The sequence below is a fragment of the Crinia signifera genome, chromosome 7, assembly GCF_055691185.1.
Source record: "Crinia signifera chromosome 7, ASM5569118v1, whole genome shotgun sequence".
In the NCBI taxonomy this organism is placed as follows: domain Eukaryota; kingdom Metazoa; phylum Chordata; class Amphibia; order Anura; family Myobatrachidae; genus Crinia; species Crinia signifera.
In genome coordinates, this window is record NC_139223.1 from 181,939,770 (window position 1) to 181,958,932 (window position 19,163).

Here is a 19,163-nt window from a genome sequence, read left to right on the forward strand (position 1 = left end):
TTTGCTGACTGGGTTAATGGGTTCTCATGAGATTTGGCTGGGCCAAGAGTTGGGGACAATTTTTATACAGTGATACATTTAGTAATTAAGCTGCGTGGCAGGTTTATAACAAGTGATAATGGGAAAATGGAAGTCATTTTACACTTACTGAACGGATGTGGTTGTATGTTTGCTTTTCCCTTCTGTTTTATAGCATTACTGAATATGTTGGTACTTTACAGATAAGGCATGTTATTCTACTAGATGTTTGTAACAGATGTAATTAACGCCTCTGTATTTCCCTATTAGTACATCCGCTTATCCCGGGACACAACACCAGATACACTGTATGAGCTGATGACAAAATTCTGGCAGCTTAAAACTCCGAACCTCGTCATCTCAGTAACGGGCGGAGCTAGGAACTTCTCCCTGAAGCCGCGGATGCGCAAAATCTTCAGTCGCCTCATTTACATTGCACAGACCAAAGGTGCCTTGGGAAAGACTGGCAGCATGTGTGACACCCCCCTGTGTGTAACTAGTAGCCAGAGGGGGATGCAGGAACCACAGTGAATGAGAGACAGTGTGGGGTAGAGGTTGGTTTCAGAGTTATATATGGAATAAAGCTTAATAAACAGGGTCACACAAAAGATGACTCCTGCAAACAGATATGTTGGTACTTGTGTAGTTTCACGGCGGCGGGCTACGCTACGTTTTCAGCGTAGACTAAGCTACGTTGTCAGCGTAGCCCAATGGATGCCTAGCGTAGTCAGCATAATGACTCTGCGGCAGCCCTCCGTAGTCACCGTACTGTCCTCGGGAGCTGCAGCTCTGTCCCCGGCGTCTGTAACCGCTAGATCCCCTGCTGGGGTTTGAAATGGAGGCATTTGACAATGCTTCAATGGTTCCCACACAATATAATAAGCGCTGACTGACTACGCTAACTACGTAAGCTCCAGCTAGAAGCGAATGGGCGGGAACAGATACTAACAGGGACACCTGACTGACTATGCTAACTACTTAAGCGAGCCGCGGGAGCACTACGCTGATTCTGACAGGGACGCTGACTACGCTGGCCGCGAGAACACTACGCTGATTCTAACAGGAATGCTGACTACGCTGGCCGCAGGAACACTACGCTAATTCTGACAGGGACGCTGGCTACGCTGGCCGCGAGAACACTACGCTGATTCTAACAGGAATGCTGACTATGCTGGCCACAGGAACACTACGCTAATTCTGACAGGGATGCTGACTACGCTGGCCGCGGGAACACTATGCTGATTCTCTAAATGGAAAACAGGTGTGAGCTGCCTTGCGCTATGCAGCAGCTAATAAAATCTCTGGGTGTCCACCCAAGGGCACCCAAAAAAATCTCACAAGTGGGATTTAACAATACAAGTAACAAAACAATGAGATATATCAGCGTTGGAGGTCTCCTGGGGATATGATGCCGCAATTCTTTATGCTGGATGCACGTTATTACAATTGCTTCATCCCTCTCCTGCAGAGAACTCCACGGTGATCCTTTAAAGATCTTCTACAGAGGAAAGTGGCTTATCTTGAAAAAGGGTGCAGTCGGCACCAGAAACGCGTTGATCGAAAAAGAAGCTACTCTGCCGGGACCTGGCTGTTATAGAACCGCAAAGCAGCGAGAGGACGGTTCGTCTGTGTCTGCAGCACAACTCACCTGATCCCCGTCAGCGGCACGCTCCGGCTCCCGGCTATTGAACTTTTAAACCTTTTATCTTTGTTTGCTGTGATTTGCTGTGTCAATAAATCCTTTGTGAAGGAGGAACAGTCTCTCTGGCGTATCAAAGAAACCTTTTGAGGAACGCGAGAACGTAATTTAATGTAAGTGTCTGATTTGATTCACCTTACAGCTGTCTGGTTACGTGTCTAGCAGTGGATAAAGAAACCTTTTAGTGCATGCGGGGCTGAACTTTAATGTAAGTTCTGCCTTTTTACATTGTGAGCTGCATGTTTTCTGAATAACCAAGAGTATCCACATCCAGAAACTATACGTGAGTTTCTGCACGGAGTTCTCTGCAGGAGAGGGATGAAGCAATTGAAATAACGTGCATCCAGCATAAAGAATTGCGGCATCATATCCCCAGGAGACCTCCAGCGCTGATATATCTCATTGTTTTGTTACTATGCTGATTCTGACAGGGACGCTGGCCGCGGGAACACTACGCTGATTCTGACAGGGACGCTGGCTATGCTGGCCGCGGGAACACTATGCTGATTCTAACAGGGACGCTGACTACGCTGGCCGCGAGAACACTACACTGATTCTAACAGGGATGCTGACTACACTGGCCGCGGGAACACTATGCTGATTCTAACAGGGATGCTGACTACGCTGGCCGCGGGAACACTATGCTGGTTCTAACAGGGATGCTGACTACGCTGGCTGCGGGAACACTATGCTGATTCTGACAGGGACGCTGATTACACTGGCCCCGGGAACACTATGCTGATTCTGACAGGGACGCTGACTACACTGGCCGCGGGAACACTATGCTGATTCTGGCAGGGACGCTGACTACGCTGGCCGCAGGAACACTACGCTGATTTTAACAGGGACGCTGATTACACTGGCCGCAGGAACACTACGCTGATTTTAACAGGGACGCTGACTACGCTGGCCGCGGGAACACTATGCTGGTTCTAACAGGGATGCTGACTACGCTGGCTGCGGGAACACTATGCTGATTCTGACAGGGACGCTGATTACACTGGCCCCGGGAACACTATGCTGATTCTGACAGGGACGCTGACTACACTGACCGCGGGAACACTATGCTGATTCTGGCAGGGACGCTGACTACGCTGGCCGCAGGAACACTACGCTGATTTTAACAGGGACGCTGATTACACTGGCCGCAGGAACACTACGCTGATTTTAACAGGGACGCTGACTACGCTGGCCGCGGGAACACTACGCTGATTCTGACAGGGACGCTGACTACGCTGGCCGCGGGAACACTACGCTGATTCTAACAGGGATGCTGACTACGCTGGCTGCGGGAACACTATGCTGATTCTGACAGGGACGCTGACTACACTGGCCGCGAGAACACTACGCTGATTCTAACAGGGATGCTGACTACGCTGGCCGCGGGAACACTATGCTGATTCTAACAGGGATGCTGACTACGCTGGCCGCGGGAACATTATGCTGATTCTGACAGGGACGCTGACTACACTGGCCGCGAGAACACTACGCTGATTATAACAGGGATGCTGACTACGCTGGCCGCGGGAACACTATGCTGATTCTAACAGGGATGCTGACTACGCTGGCCGCGGGAACACTATGCTGATTCTGACAGGGATGCTGACTACGCTGGCCGCGGGAACACTATGCTGGTTCTAACAGGGATGCTGACTACGCTGGCCGCGGGAACACTATGCTGATTCTGACAGGGACACTGACTATGCTGGCCGCGGGAACACTACGCTGATTCTAACAGGGACGCTGATTACACTGGCCGCGGGAACATTATGCTGATTCTGACAGGGACGCTGACTACACTGGCCGCGGGAACACTATGCTGATTCTGGCAGGGACGCTGACTACACTGGCCGCAGGAACACTACGCTGATTTTAACAGGGACGCTGATTACACTGGCCGCAGGAACACTATGCTGATTTTAACAGGGACGCTGACTACGCTGGCCGCGGGAACATTATGCTGATTCTGACAGGGACGCTGACTACACTGGCCGCGAGAACACTACGCTGATTCTAACAGGGATGCTGACTACGCTGGCCGCGGGAACACTATGCTGATTCTAACAGGGATGCTGACTACGCTGGCCGCGGGAACACTATGCTGATTCTGACAGGGACGCTGACTACACTGGCCGCGAGAACACTACGCTGATTCTAACAGGGATGCTGACTACGCTGGCCGCGGGAACACTATGCTGATTCTAACAGGGATGCTGACTACGCTGGCCATGGGAACACTATGCTGATTCTGACAGCAACGCTGACTACGCTGGCCGCGGGAACACTATGCTGGTTCTAACAGGGATGCTGACTACGCTGGCCGCGGGAACACTATGCTGGTTCTAACAGGGATGCTGACTACGCTGGCCGCGGGAACACTATGCTGATTCTGACAGGGACACTGACTATGCTGGCCGCGGGAACACTATGCTGGTTCTAACAGGGACGCTGATTACACTGGCCGCGAGAACACTACGCTGATTCTAACAGGGATGCTGACTACGCTGGCCGCGGGAACACTATGCTGATTCTAACAGGGATGCTGACTACGCTGGCCGTGGGAACACTACGCTGATTCTAACAGGGATGCTGACTACGCTGGCCGCGGGAACACTATGCTCGTTCTAACAGGGATGCTGACTACGCTGGCCGCGGGAACACTATGCTGATTCTGACAGGGACACTGACTATGCTGGCCGCGGGAACACTACGCTGATTCTAACAGGGACGCTGATTACACTGGCCGCGGGAACATTATGCTGATTCTGACAGGGACGCTGACTACACTGGCCGCGGGAACACTATGCTGATTCTGGCAGGGACGCTGACTACGCTGGCCGCAGGAACACTACGCTGATTTTAACAGGGACGCTGATTACACTGGCCGCAGGAACACTACGCTGATTTTAACAGGGACGCTGACTACGCTGGCCGCGGGAACATTATGCTGATTCTGACAGGGACGCTGACTACACTGGCCGCGAGAACACTACGCTGATTCTAACAGGGATGCTGACTACGCTGGCCGCGGGAACACTATGCTGATTCTAACAGGGATGCTGACTACGCTGGCCATGGGAACACTATGCTGATTCTGACAGCAACGCTGACTACGCTGGCCGCGGGAACACTATGCTGGTTCTAACAGGGATGCTGACTACGCTGGCCGCGGGAACACTATGCTGGTTCTAACAGGGATGTTGACTACGCTGGCCGCGGGAACACTATGCTGATTCTGACAGGGACACTGACTATGCTGGCCGCGGGAACACTACGCTGATTCTAACAGGGACGCTGATTACACTGGCCGCGAGAACACTACGCTGATTCTAACAGGGATGCTGACTACGCTGGCCGCGGGAACACTATGCTGATTCTAACAGGGATGCTGACTACGCTGGCCGTGGGAACACTACGCTGATTCTAACAGGGATGCTGACTACGCTGGCCGCGGGAACACTATGCTCGTTCTAACAGGGACGCTGATTACACTGGCCGCGGGAACATTATGCTGATTCTGACAGGGACGCTGACTACACTAGCCGCGGGAACACTATGCTGATTCTAACAGGGATGCTGACTATGCTGGCCGCGGGAACACTACGCTGATTCTGACAGGGACGCTGACTACACTGGCTGCGGGAACATTACGCTGATTCTGACAGGGATGCTGAACTAGCAGCGGGAACACTACGCTGATTCTGACAGGGACGCTGACTACACTGGCCGTGGGAACACTACACTGATTCTGACAGGGACGCTGACTACGCTGGCCGCGGGAACACTATGCTGATTCTTACAGGGACGCTGACTACGCTGGCCGCGGGAACACTATGCTGATTCTGACAGCAACGCTGACTACGCTGGCCACGGGAACACTACCCTGATTTTGACAGGGACGCTGACTACGCTGGCCGCGGGAACACTATGCTGATTCTGACAGGGACGCTGCGCTAACTACGTAACTGCCGCCGTGAAATTACACAAGTACCGATACGTTTACTGACGGACCATACCTTCAGTGAAATGGGCGTTCCAGGAGGTTAACTTGAGCCAATTACAAGAAACATCACAAGATCATGTGACTGCATTAGAGTAAGGATAGACAGATGCTGATTGGTTGCTACGGGCAACTTCACCTCTTTAGGGATGGCCATCAACCTTCCATGATTCAAAATCATTGATGGTTTAGGGCCGATGTGGAATACTTTTGCCATCGATGGGGGAGAACCAGATGGTACCTCCATCGATGCACAGTAGAAGCGTTTTTTTTTTTTGTTTCGTTTTTTTATTCAAGTTGCCGGGACATGGAGCATAGCTCCACCCCCTGACAAACCTGATGCCCCGCCTCCACGTTCTGAATGGCCCACGGGCCAGTCAGTCAAAGAAAATGGATGACCATCAATAGCTAAAACTATCGATGGTCATCCATCACATACTTTGTTACTATTGATGTATCGCCATTGATGGCGACTGCACCAATGGCCATCCCTATCTCTGTTAATTTTGAGAAGCTTTGGTAAACGTACCCCTAATGCTGACAGTAGTATCTGCAGATGGAGATTTGCTTCCACTTACACCTGTACCGATTGACTTCCACTTCCACTCACACTTACACTCACACTTACACTCACACACGTGTATATGAAAGTAAGTAGAATGTCCTGACTATACTAGAAAGTGGAACCAGGTTCAGATTTCACAATGAGCAATATTACTCATTACAAATGATAAATAGTGTCCCAGCCAATCACCTTCTGTCATGTGTTTGAAAAATGACAGCTAGGAGCTGATTGGCTGGAGCACCATTTAACATGCATAACTATGGATAACAATATAACTTGTTGTTAAATCTGCCCCTTTATCTCCCTTCAAGGTTTGCTACACCTTCCCCTAATGATGTTGTGTGCTGGGTAGACGTATGTGTGGTCGGTGGGTGGCTTGGCGGTTATTTCTGTTCAGTGACAATCATGTATTTCTCACACTCACAGGAGCCTGGATCTTCACAGGGGGCACTCACTATGGCCTGATGAAGTACATCGGGGAGGTGGTCAGAGATAATACCATTAGCAGGAGCTCCGAGGAGAAGGTGATAGCCATCGGTATTGCAGCTTGGGGAATGGTCTCGAATCGTGAGACCCTGATCCGGACATCCACCGCTGAGGTCTGATTACTGACATCTGTTATTCGATATAATAAGTGTTTGGTGCACAGTGAATACATTTATATCAGCAAATATAATAGACTTCCTTTAAATAGTTACAAAAACAAAGAATGATTCCCGCACCAGTCTTTTATATTTGTGAGACTGTCCTATCTCCTCCAATATGAATATTTTCTGGGGAAATTCCCCTTTATTTTTTTCTCAATAAGGAGGTGCCACCTACTACTTAAGCAAAGACACACATTTTTACAAGAAAAGTAAGTATATTGTAGGTGCACTGAAAGTCACAATGTTTATTTTTAAGATTTAACTTTTATTTTTATTCATTAAAAAGGTGAAATATTTAAAATATGAAAGAAGATAAAGAAAGAAATATAGTTTAAAATATCAATGACCCCTGCTCCCCAACCAAAATTATTGTAGGGTTCTCTTATCCCTGTATGCTTCCTATATGCTTTTATCTTAGCACTTTTCTCCCTGTTTAATTTAAGGAAGAGATATTTTTGTGCTTAAATGTTGCGAATTCCTATATTGTTTTTCAATAGATCTTCATGTATCAGATCTTGGGCCTTATTCTGATCGGTGCGGATATATCCGCGTGCGTTCGGCCCGCCGATGTTTTGTGTCTGCGCATGTGCAGAGGCGTCTCTGCGCATGTGCGAGCGGGGCGTACGGCGAAATTCCGCATGATATGTGAACACTCCGAACAGGGGGTGGAGAGGGGCGTGAAGGGCTATTTGGGCTCATTACCATATGCATACGCCCCGCGTTTCATGGGAGTTCCCATGAAAACGCTGGGCGTACGCATGGTAATGCGGCCGTGACGCACGCGTAGGGGGCGGACATATGACATCGCCGGATGTCAGCTGCCCGCCCAGATCTCTGCTTTTGCACGGAAAAATGTCCGTGTGGTCTGAGGTTGCGGGTGCTGGTGGAGCACTCGGTCCTGCATTCGATGGTCTGCGACCATCGAATGATGGGGGAGGTTCCCTTAGATGGAGGAGGCGTATTCCGTGAAAAATACACGTGCGGTCCGTTCGGACAGCTTCTTACCGCATACGGACGGAGTTGGCGATCCGTATGGAAGGCGGGGTTTCGCACGCACGGTCCTGGCCGCATAATCGGCTCCGGCCGCACCGATCAGAATAAGGGCCCTTGTCTTTTCTGATTCTCTCAGATTAATGTGTGTGTTCAGAGTTTAGTTTAGTTATATTTAGTTAGTACAGCAGACTGACATCTCATATTTTCTGCAGACAGGTTCTGTCAAATATATTGCAGAGAGAAGTGCAGTTTTTTATATATATCTCATGCAGCTGTACTGAAGTTTATCAGTCGTAATGGATTAAACCTTGCGGGCCGACAGGGGCTGTGGGTTGGCTGTCAGAAATTGCATTGATGCTGCTATGATATTATTATTAATATTAGGTAGTGGGTAACCTCTTTTGTTTCTGCTATTGCATCAGATAGGCGCAGATTTCATTATTGCAGATGGCCACTGCGTGTTGTTTAACACCAAACACCGTTTGTTAGTATAAACGTTTTAGTTTTAAAGTATACAGAAACTGAGCTATATCCGGTTTTAATGCTACATAGCAAGTAGTCATGTAACCCAGCTCGTAGATCAAAAGGGTGTCTGTTAGGTGTTCTGCTTGGTGCACTGCGGTTTTATGCAATATCTTGCCGCTGACAGTATTTTACATATCCGCAAATTGTGCCCACTGTATTAAATGTTACAGTGCTTGGGGCTTAAGTTTTAATATTACTAATTGCACAGAGGTAATAGATAATTAGTGACCTCTTTATTCCATGCTCATGTATCAGATAGGCACTGATTTCATTATGGTTAGCTGTCACTATGTATTTCTCCAAAGCCAAACATCATCTATTTAATATACAGATTTTAATTTTAAGGTGTACAGACACTGAGCTATATCTGGTATTGATGCTATTCAGTAAGCAGTCATGTAACCCAGCTCATAAATCAGAAGGTGTCTGATAGACGTTCTGCTTTACACAATGCGGCTATCTGGAGTATTTTGTAGCTGACAGTATTTTTAATACACGTTATTTATGCCTACTGCACTAAGTATTGTGGTGCTTAGTGCTTAGGTTCTATTTTCACGGATTGTGCAAATGTAATATACAATAAGTAACCACTTTATTCCATACTTCTGTATTAAACATGTACAGTTTTTATTGTGACTAGCAGTTGTTACATATTCTCCAGAATTCAACACTGTCTATTAATGTGCGGATATTGATTTTCGAATGTATAGTCACTGAGCTATATCTGGTATAGATGCTATATAAATAATAGTCATATAACCCAGCTCATGAAGTGGAGATGGATGGTTACTATTCAGTTTGGTACGCTGCGGTTATGCAAAAATATATTGCCGCTGTCAGTTATCTCATAAATGTTATTATCGCCCACTGCGTTTAATATCGCCGTATTGCGGGCTTATTAAACAGTTACCCGGAGGCTATGAGTCGGCTATAACAAGCCAGAGAGTATACTCATACCGCCGCTGTCTATTCTGAATGTCCGGGCAGCTCCGTGTCTCACGGGCTGCACGGAGGCTGTGAGCCGGCTTCTGTCAGCCGGACACGCACCCACGCCGCTTCTGTCACTATAGCCCGGCCACTTTTACAAGCTGCTAACTCTATAACACATCACATAAATATCAGAATAGACAGCGGCGGTATGAGTATACTCTCTGGCTTGTTATAGCCGACTCATAGCCTCCGGGTAACTGTTTAATAAGCCCGCAATACGGCGATATTAAACGCAGTGGGCGATAATAACATTTATGAGATAACTGACAGCGGCAATATATTTTTGCATAACCGCAGCGTACCAAACTGAATAGTAACCATCCATCTCCACTTCATAAGCTGGGTTATATGACTATTATTTATATAGCATCTATACCAGATATAGCTCAGTGACTATACATTCGAAAATCAATATCCGCACATTAATAGACAGTGTTGAATTCTGGAGAATATGTAACAACTGCTAGTCACAATAAAAACTGTACGTGTTTAATACAGAAGTATGGAATAAAGTGGTTACTTATTGTATATTACATTTGCACAATCCGTGAAAATAGAACCTAAGCACTAAGCACCACAATACTTGGGGGGTTGTTCTAGTTCACTCTTTCTGACAAAATCCTTCTTAGATGGACAAAACCATGTGCACTGCAGGTGGGGCAGATGTAAAATGTGCAGAGAGAATTAGATTTGGGTGGGGTTTTACTTCAAAGTGAGATCTATATTGCAGTGTAAACATAATGCAGCCAGTATTTACCCTGCACAGAAACAAAATAATTCACCCAAATCTAATTCTCTTTGCACATTTTACATCTGCCCCCCTGCAGTGCACATGGTTTTGTCCATCTAAGAAGGATTTTGTCAGAAAGAGTGAAGTAGAATAAGGCCCTTAGTGCAGTAGGCATAAACAACGTGTATTAAAAATACTGTCAGCTACAAAATACTCCAGATAGCCGCATTGTGTAAAGCAGAACGTCTATCAGACACCTTCTGATTTATGAGCTGGGTTACATGACTGCTTACTGAATAGCATCAATACCAGATATAGCTCAGTGTCTGTACACCTTAAAATTAAAATCTGTATATTAAATAGATGATGTTTGGCTTTGGAGAAATACATAGTGACAGCTAACCATAATGAAATCAGTGCCTATCTGATACATGAGCATGGAATAAAGAGGTCACTAATTATCTATTACCTCTGTGCAATTAGTAATATTAAAACTTAAGCCCCAAGCACTGTAACATTTAATACAGTGGGCACAATTTGCGGATATGTAAAATACTGTCAGCGGCAAGATATTGCATAAAACCGCAGTGCACCAAGCAGAACACCTAACAGACACCCTTTTGATCTACGAGCTGGGTTACATGACTACTTGCTATGTAGCATTAAAACCGGATATAGCTCAGTTTCTGTATACTTTAAAACTAAAACGTTTATACTAACAAACGGTGTTTGGTGTTAAACAACACGCAGTGGCCATCTGCAATAATGAAATCTGCGCCTATCTGATGCAATAGCAGAAACAAAAGAGGTTACCCACTACCTAATATTAATAATAATATCAGAGCAGCATCAAGGCAATTTCTGACAGCCAACCCATAGCCCCTGTCGGCCCGTAAGGTTTAATCCATTACGACTGATAAACTTCAGTACAGCTGCATGAGATATATATAAAAAACTGCACTTCTCTCTGCAATATATTTGACAGAACCTGTCTGCAGAAAATATGAGATGTCAGTCTGCTGTACTAACTAAATATAACTAAACTAAACTCTGAACACACACATTAATCTGAGAGAATCAGAAAAGACAAGATCTGATACATGAAGATCTATTGAAAAACAATATAGGAATTCGCAACATTTAAGCACAAAAATATCTCTTCCTTAAATTAAACAGGGAGAAAAGTGCTAAGATAAAAGCATATAGGAAGCATAAAGGGATAAGAGAACCCTACAATAATTTTGGTTGGGGAGCAGGGGTCATTGATATTTTAAACTATATTTCTTTCTTTGTCTTCTTTCATATTTTAAATATTTCACCTTTTTAATGAATAAAAATAAAAGTTAAATCTTAAAAATAAACATTGTGACTTTCAGTGCACCTACAATATACTTACTTTTCTTGTAAAAATGTGTTCCTTTAAATAGTATAGTTACTTGGTTTAATTAGTTACTTTGGTTTACAGGCTGCTCTTTCAGTCCGATAGTTCCTCTATAACGTCAGTATATTTACAGTGACTAGTTAAAAGGGCGTCAAAACGACGGCTCAGTCCTTATCGGCTCCTACCTCCAATCTCTGTCTTCACAGCTCCCTCTATTCATAGGGGTGTGGTATGGGGCTCCGACAGTGGGGATCCCGACAGTCAGTATCCCTTCGTTGGGCTCCCGACTGCGGTGCTCCGACAGGGGGGAGAGTGCAAAGAAGCCCCTTGCAGGCTCGCCGTGCTCGCCACGCTGTGGGCCCGGTGACTCACTACGCTTGCCACAGGTTATATTCTCCCTCTATGGGGGGTCGTGGACCCCCACAAGGGTAAATAGCCCCTGTGAGTCAGGATCCTCCCGTCGGAGCACCGACAGTTGGGATCCCGATGTCGTGATACTGACTGTCGGGATCCCCACTTTCGTAGCATCATCCGGCACCCCTCCATATCCAGCAAGTTTGAAAAAATTCATTTTGCTTTCACTTTCTGTTGAGTAATTTGATCTGTCGAGTGGCCTCTAGTGGTTATTGTCGGTACTTCACCTCAGAGGTCTCCTTAAGTGCAGAGCGTATAAGTATATATACTAGGAGCAGATTTACTTTAGGTGACTCTTGAAAGCCGCTGATCATAAGTGGCTTGGACTGAAAAAGTAGAAATAAACAAGTCTGGTTGATGACACACTGTGCCTTAGTAAAACTACCCCTAAGTTTGTGGGTATCCAATTGGGCACAAGGTTTTCTCTGCAAAAAACAAACAAAAAACACAGACCTTGCACCCTTTTCCAGATTACCCATCCATTCATTCTGATTTTGTGCTATGGACAACTTCCATATTGGTCAACTTATTTGGAAAATAAAGCCCAGTCACCTTAGTCTAAAATGTAAAATGTGAAGCCTCATCTGGATGAGCACAAAGACAGCGCATCTAGTGAAATACATAGAGCTGATCTCCCCTAGTACTTCTCTGGATAACCGTTTGTTCTATGCTACAGGGAAACCATGTGGCTCATTACCTGATGGACGAGCAGAAGCGAGACCCTCTGCACTGCCTGGACAACAACCACACACACATGATCCTGGTGGATAATGGATCCAATGGGCACCCAACGATTGAGGCCGAACTCCGAGCTTCGCTGGAGAAATACATCTCTGAACTTAATGTTCCCGGTACAGGAGTTCTCTTAAATGGGGAATTATAGGAACCAGACAGTGACCTGGTTCTTCTCATTAAGTCTTGTCTTAGAAACTTGACTCAGATTTCCATTACCATTCATGGAATAAGTCCTGATACATGGATCCGACAAGAGGCCTCTTTGGTTTTTAAATGCACTGGTTCAAATGACCTTTAATGTATAGAATTGATAATGATAGACCACTTTGGACTAAATTGACATTAGAAATATCCTTGTCTGTGGCCAGGATTGGCCATTGCTCAAGATCTCAACCATTACAATTTTCAGAGCTTAGCCACCATAGTTAAATCCATCTTGATTGGCCAAGTGGTTCTAATCTACATTTGAAATTCTATGTTTCTACCTAATGTTTTTGGGAGAGGGATCTGAAGAATCTAGTTCTCCTCCGTGCCTTGACTTTACAAATTGTAATGATTGGTTCTAGATAAATTGTAAATAAATGTGCCACCTAACAGATTAGTGTCAGGCAGAGTTACCGCCAGACTTCTAATATTTATCCGCTAGATTTAAAGCAGCAATTTTTTAAAAGGCAAAAGCAGCCGTTAAATCTAGCACCATAATCTAGCAGCTGGCTGTAACACAGGGTGATTACATTTGGGCCGTAATCTTTAATCTGTACCCAACTAGCTCTCTTTATATACTTGACACTGCTTTTCTTATGGCCTTCTGCAGATTCTAATTATGGCGGGAAAATCCCTATTGTATGTTTCGCTCAAGGAGGCGGGAAGGAGACGTTGAAGGTTTGTTCAAATAATACAGATGAAGTATTTAAAGATACGGTATTAAGGATTTGGTGATCCGTACCTCAATCTCCATTCCGCAGGCTATAAACATCGCCATTAAGAGTAAGATCCCGTGTGTGGTAGTGGAGGGATCTGGGCAGACGGCCGATGTCATTGCCAGCCTAGTGGAAGCTGAGGGCACTTCTCTTGCCTCCTCGGCCATTAAGGAGAAGCTGCTGCGATTCCTGCCACGCACCATATCTCGCTTGGCGGAAGATGAGATGGAGACCTGGATACGATGGGTACAGTATGCCCCCAGTCTGTAGTGCATTATACATTATTGATCCGGGAAGTCATCTGACATGGAGTCAGGTATCATTATTCCCTTTATGAAGTGAAATTGGACTTTTTATTTTGCCTTCATCTGGATGTAAACAGGTAGAATTAGTGACTTATAGCTGATTTCTGCTTGACTAAGGGTGTAATGTATTAAACGTTCTAAAGAAGGTGAGAAATTGCCCATAGCAACGAATCAGCTTCATCTTCAACAGCAGCATAATTATAATGGGTGCACACCCTGCAGGAGAGGCGGAGGGGTATTGCGGGACTGGTCTCCTATAACAGGCCCGGGGTAAAGAGTTCCTGCACCCCCTCTCCTTTCTGCACTCTTTGCAAAGCAAAAAACTTGGACATTTTTTTTTATTTATTCCCATGAAAGGGTGTGTAGGGACACACCCATTCCTGGGAACCAGTAAAAAAAAAAAATCATAACATGCTTCCATGCAGTAAATGGCTTTCAGCACTCTTATTGGTGGATAGCTCCAGCCAACCCCCAATCAGCATGACAGCCAATGTCTTGCAGTGGGCTGGTGGGCAGGCAGAGAATTCTGCCTTGCCACTATAATTGCCGATGTGGGACCTCCACCTACCCACACCAACCAGGAGGCCATTACAATAGTTGGTCCCAGGGCAAATGCCCATTGTGCCTGTAGGCTAAGATGGCTCTGTAGTTACCCGAAATCCCTCTTCTCCAAGTGCATTCTCATAGCTGATGTCTTGGGCGAATGAATATGCTAAGTGCTGAAACAGACCAATAGCACCACAAAGGGTCAATGTGGCGGAACCAATAAAGCTCACACTGTACTAGATGTAGTTGTTCTGATTTCTCCTGACCCTTTATTGTTCTTGGACAACATGAGATAATGGAAAACAGTGATTTTGTAGAAATATTCAGCAGATGAGATGCAGATCTGCTTTTATCGTCCCCATATCCTCAGATGTCTCTTATTCTCATTAATCGGACAGAATCTGCACTCGCTGAAAGCTCTACGGCGTATTGTGTACTTCTAATATTCATTTATATAAAAGGATGAATTCCTAATGAAGGTTTTAGCATCCAGACACAAACTGCTTCTGTTCCTGCTACAAGACGTAGCTGCTGTTATTAGCTGGTGGTCAATGCTATTATAAGGCAGACAGGCCACTCTGTGCTTAATGAGTCCAAAGTTCTATTTTAGCTCTCCGGCGCTGCAGAACATTTCCCCGTATTAGATGGGTCATTTTATAGAATCGTTCTTATTATGGCTAAACAGCCATTAGAGAGAGTATGTGTATTCACGAGGCTTTCATCACTGCCGGCTACAGTACTTTTGGGGTCCATGAGCCTGATTCAGGTTGGCTCTCTAAGCAGCATAAGTTAGTGAGCGGGTAAACGACCATCAAATTATTTTTTTTATCCATTTGCAAATAAAACTCAGTCTGGACTGTCTTTTATTTGCCACGGACATGGCCGAATTCGGGACGGGCTGAGCAGGCATCGACACACCTGCGTTCACATTTTATTTATTATTTATTATTTTATTATTTAGAATATGGGGGTGCCCAGCGTTTTTTGGGGGGGGGGATCACAGGCCAACGGTGACGGTGATTGCAAAGTTCACTGCAGTCCTCCAATAATCGCCGAGGCTGCGCCAGGATAATCGCCAGGGCTGAGATTCAATCTGAATCGGGCCGCTAGTGCTTTATAATCGGGATATGCCCCAGGGTGTCTGATCAAGTCCACACGTCGTTACATTTAATTTGATGTCATCCACCGCGTGATGTTGCTTAGCCATTACCCATAGGCCCATAGGGTTCCCATCAGTTACAGTAGCTCCAGACTCAGTCATTTTAGTTTGCAGCAGTGAGATTACCCCGTTCTCACTGCTGGGCAAATTCCCTGGTCTAGCATGTGGACCCGATAATTTGCCTTTTAACACGTTTTTATTTTCAGTGTGAACGGGTCAACCCGTGTCAAAATTCCCGGGTCTCCAACCCTTCTTTTTACCCGTGTTTGAGATCCGGGTATGCAGACACGGGTTGACCCGTTAACCAGGGTTTCCGACTTTAAAATAATCCTCTCCAGGAGAAGCCCGGAGAGGAATCTTGCATTACGCGTTTTGGGGGCGGGGCTTAACTGTGATGTCATTAAGCCCCTCCCCATTAAGTCAAATAGCCGAAATAACTGTTATCCATGGAGGGGGCGGGGCTAAAACGACACGATTGTGCCGTTTTAGCTCCGCCCCCTCCCCTGAGACCCACGGATTGCGGCATATAAATGCCGCGATCGGGGGGCTCAGTGGGGGTCCCCCTGATTCCGGGAGGGTTGCCCACCCTTCCGGGGGCCGGGAGGAAGGACCCGATTTTCGGGAGACTCCCGCAAATTCCGGGAGGGTCGGCAACCCTGCCGTTAACACTGCCAAAAAACCTGTGTTAAAAAATGCAAATTACCGGGTAGAACTGCTTCACCCGGGAATTTGCCTTAGCAGTGAGAACGGGGTCTGGCGCTGCAGTTCCCAGCATTAAAATGAAATGCCGTGTTGTTCACACTCGCAGTGTGAACACAGCATTATTGTAGCTGCATTAGAAAAACAGCAAATCCGGGGCCTGACTGAGCCGCAATAGGGGCTGTTCCGCTATATACTTTATATGTGCTTTGTATGGTGATGATGTGATAGTGCCACCAGTATTGTGGGGCTTTATGCCGACGGGACTCCATCTTCATGAGAATCTGCCACTTAGTCATTCATACAGGACTTGGGTTGATTTATATTTTGCAGATTAAAGAAATAATGGAGAACTTGCATCTTCTGACTGTGATAAAGATGGAGCAGGCCGGGGATGAGATTGTCAGCAACGCTATCTCCTTCGCTCTATATAAAGGTATGTGATGACTGTATCCAGTCAGTGGGGCAGTACGGATGGTGTAATGGTTACATTACTGCCTCACAGCACTGAGGTCATGGGTTCTATCCCCACCATGTGTTATATATACGGGGCAGTACGGATGGTGTAATGGTTACATTACTGCCTCACAGCGCTGAGGTCATGGGTTCTATTCCCACCATGTGTTATATATACTGGGCAGTACGGATGGTGTAATGGTTATATTACTGCCTCACAGCGCTGAGGTCATGGGTTCTATCCCTACTATGTGTTATATATACGGGGCAGTACGGACGGTGTAATGGTTAGCATTACTGCCTCACAGCACTGAGGTCATGGGTTCTATCCCCACCATGTGTTATATATACGGGGCAGTACGGACGGTGTAATGGTTACATTACTGCCTCACAGCGCTAAGGTCATGGGTTCTATTCCCACCATGTGTTATATATACAGGGCAGTACGGATGGTGTAATGGTTAGCATTACTGCCTCACAGCACTGAGGTCATGGGTTCTATTCCCACCATGTGTTATATATACGGGGCAGTACGGACGGTGTAATGGTTACATTACTGCCTCACAGCACTGAGGTCATGGGTTCTATCCCCACCATGTGTTATATATACGGGGCAGTACGGATGGTGTAATGGTTAGCATTACTGCCTCACAGCGCTGAGATCATGGGTTCTATCCCCACCATGTGTTATATATACGGGGCAGTACGGATGGTGTAATGGTTAGCATTACTGCCTCACAGCGCTGAGGTCATGGGTTCTATTCCCACCATGTGTTATATATACTGGGCAGTACGGATGGTGTAATGGTTAGCATTACTGCCTCACAGCACTGAGGTCATGGGTTCTATCCCCACCATGTGTTATATATACGGGGCAGTACGGATGGTGTAATGGTTACATTACTGCCTCACAGCACTGAGGTCATGGGTTCTATTCCCACCATGTGCAATATATACGGGCAGTACGGATGGTGTAATGGTTAGTATTACTGCCTCACAGCACTAAGGTCATGGGTTCTATCCCCACCATGTGTTATATATACGGGGCAGTACGGACGGTGTAATGGTTAGTATTACTGCCTCACAGCGCTGAGATCATGGGTTCTATCCCCACCATGTGTTATATATACGGGGCAGTATGGACGGTGTAATGGTTAGCATTACTGCCTCGCAGCGCTGAGGTCATGGGTTCTATCCCCACCATGTGTTATATCTACGGGGCAGTACGGACGGTGTAATGGTTAGCATTACTGCCTCAAAGCACTGAGGTCATGGGTTCTATCCCCACCATGTGTTATATCTACGGGGCAGCACGGACGGTGTAATGGTTAGCATTACTACCTCACAGCACTGAGGTCATGGGTTCTATCCCCACCATGTGTTATATATACAGGGCAGCACGGACGGTGTAATGGTTAGCATTACTACCTCACAGCACTGAGGTCATGGGTTCTATCCCCACCATGTGTTATATATACAGGGCAGTACGGATGGTGTAATGGTTAGCATTACTGCCTCACAGCGCTGAGGTCATGGGTTCTATCCCCACCATGTGTTATATATACTGGGAAGTACGGACGGTGTAATGGTTAGCATTACTGCCTCACAGCGCTGAGGTCATGGGTTCTATTCCCACCATGTGTTATATATACAGGGCAGTACGGATGGTGTAATGGTTAGCATTACTGCCTCACAGCACTGAGGTCATGGGTTCTATTCCCACCATGTGTTATATATACGGGGCAGTACGGATGGTGTAATGGTTAGCATTACTGCCTCACAGCGCTGAGGTCATGGGTTCTATTCCCACCATGTGTTATATATACGGGGCAGTACGGATGGTGTAATGGTTAGCATTACTGCCTCACAGCACTGAGGTCATGGGTTCTATCCCCACCATGTGTTATATATACGGGGCAGTACGGATGGTGTAATGGTTAGCATTACTGCTTCACAGCGCTGAGGTCATGGGTTCTATTCCCACCATGTGTTATATATACGGGGCAGTACGGACGGTGTAATGGTTAGCATTACTGAAAAAACTGGAATATAGCAGCGCTTTAAACTTGATTAGAATATTTATAAAAAATACAATGATATAAATAAAGGATTGGACTGATTGTACAATTTAAAAGCAATACATTTTATTAATAAAGTGACCAATGGTGCTGGTACGATAAAAAATGGGTGGAAGGGGAAATGGTAAAATCACAATGCAGGACTGTCCATTCCTATTAGGCCGGAGACCATATATTGTGCAAGTGCAAAGAATAATTGGATGGGGGTTACCGTCCACCTGTAGACACACCGGGGTGTAGCTTGTGCTCCCTGGGACTCGAGGCCCGAGTTGGTATTAGGGCCGAGTCACCGTCCAGAGTAGG

The 19,163-nt window shown here is 46.2% G+C and overlaps 1 protein-coding gene across 3 annotated transcripts in view; it reads left to right on the forward strand.

Annotated features, from left to right (window-relative positions):
- Positions 1-19,163, forward strand: part of TRPM8 (transient receptor potential cation channel subfamily M member 8) — a 112,634-nt gene that overhangs the window by 29,067 nt on the left and 64,404 nt on the right. For all 3 annotated transcript variants that reach the window (XM_083154576.1, XM_083154574.1, XM_083154575.1), the window contains 6 exons: positions 289-466; positions 6,709-6,881; positions 12,639-12,813; positions 13,512-13,579; positions 13,663-13,863; positions 16,660-16,762. In XM_083154576.1, coding sequence (XP_083010702.1) covers positions 289-466; positions 6,709-6,881; positions 12,639-12,813; positions 13,512-13,579; positions 13,663-13,863; positions 16,660-16,762 — 898 coding nt within the window. The remainder of the gene's footprint in view (positions 1-288; positions 467-6,708; positions 6,882-12,638; positions 12,814-13,511; positions 13,580-13,662; positions 13,864-16,659; positions 16,763-19,163) is intronic.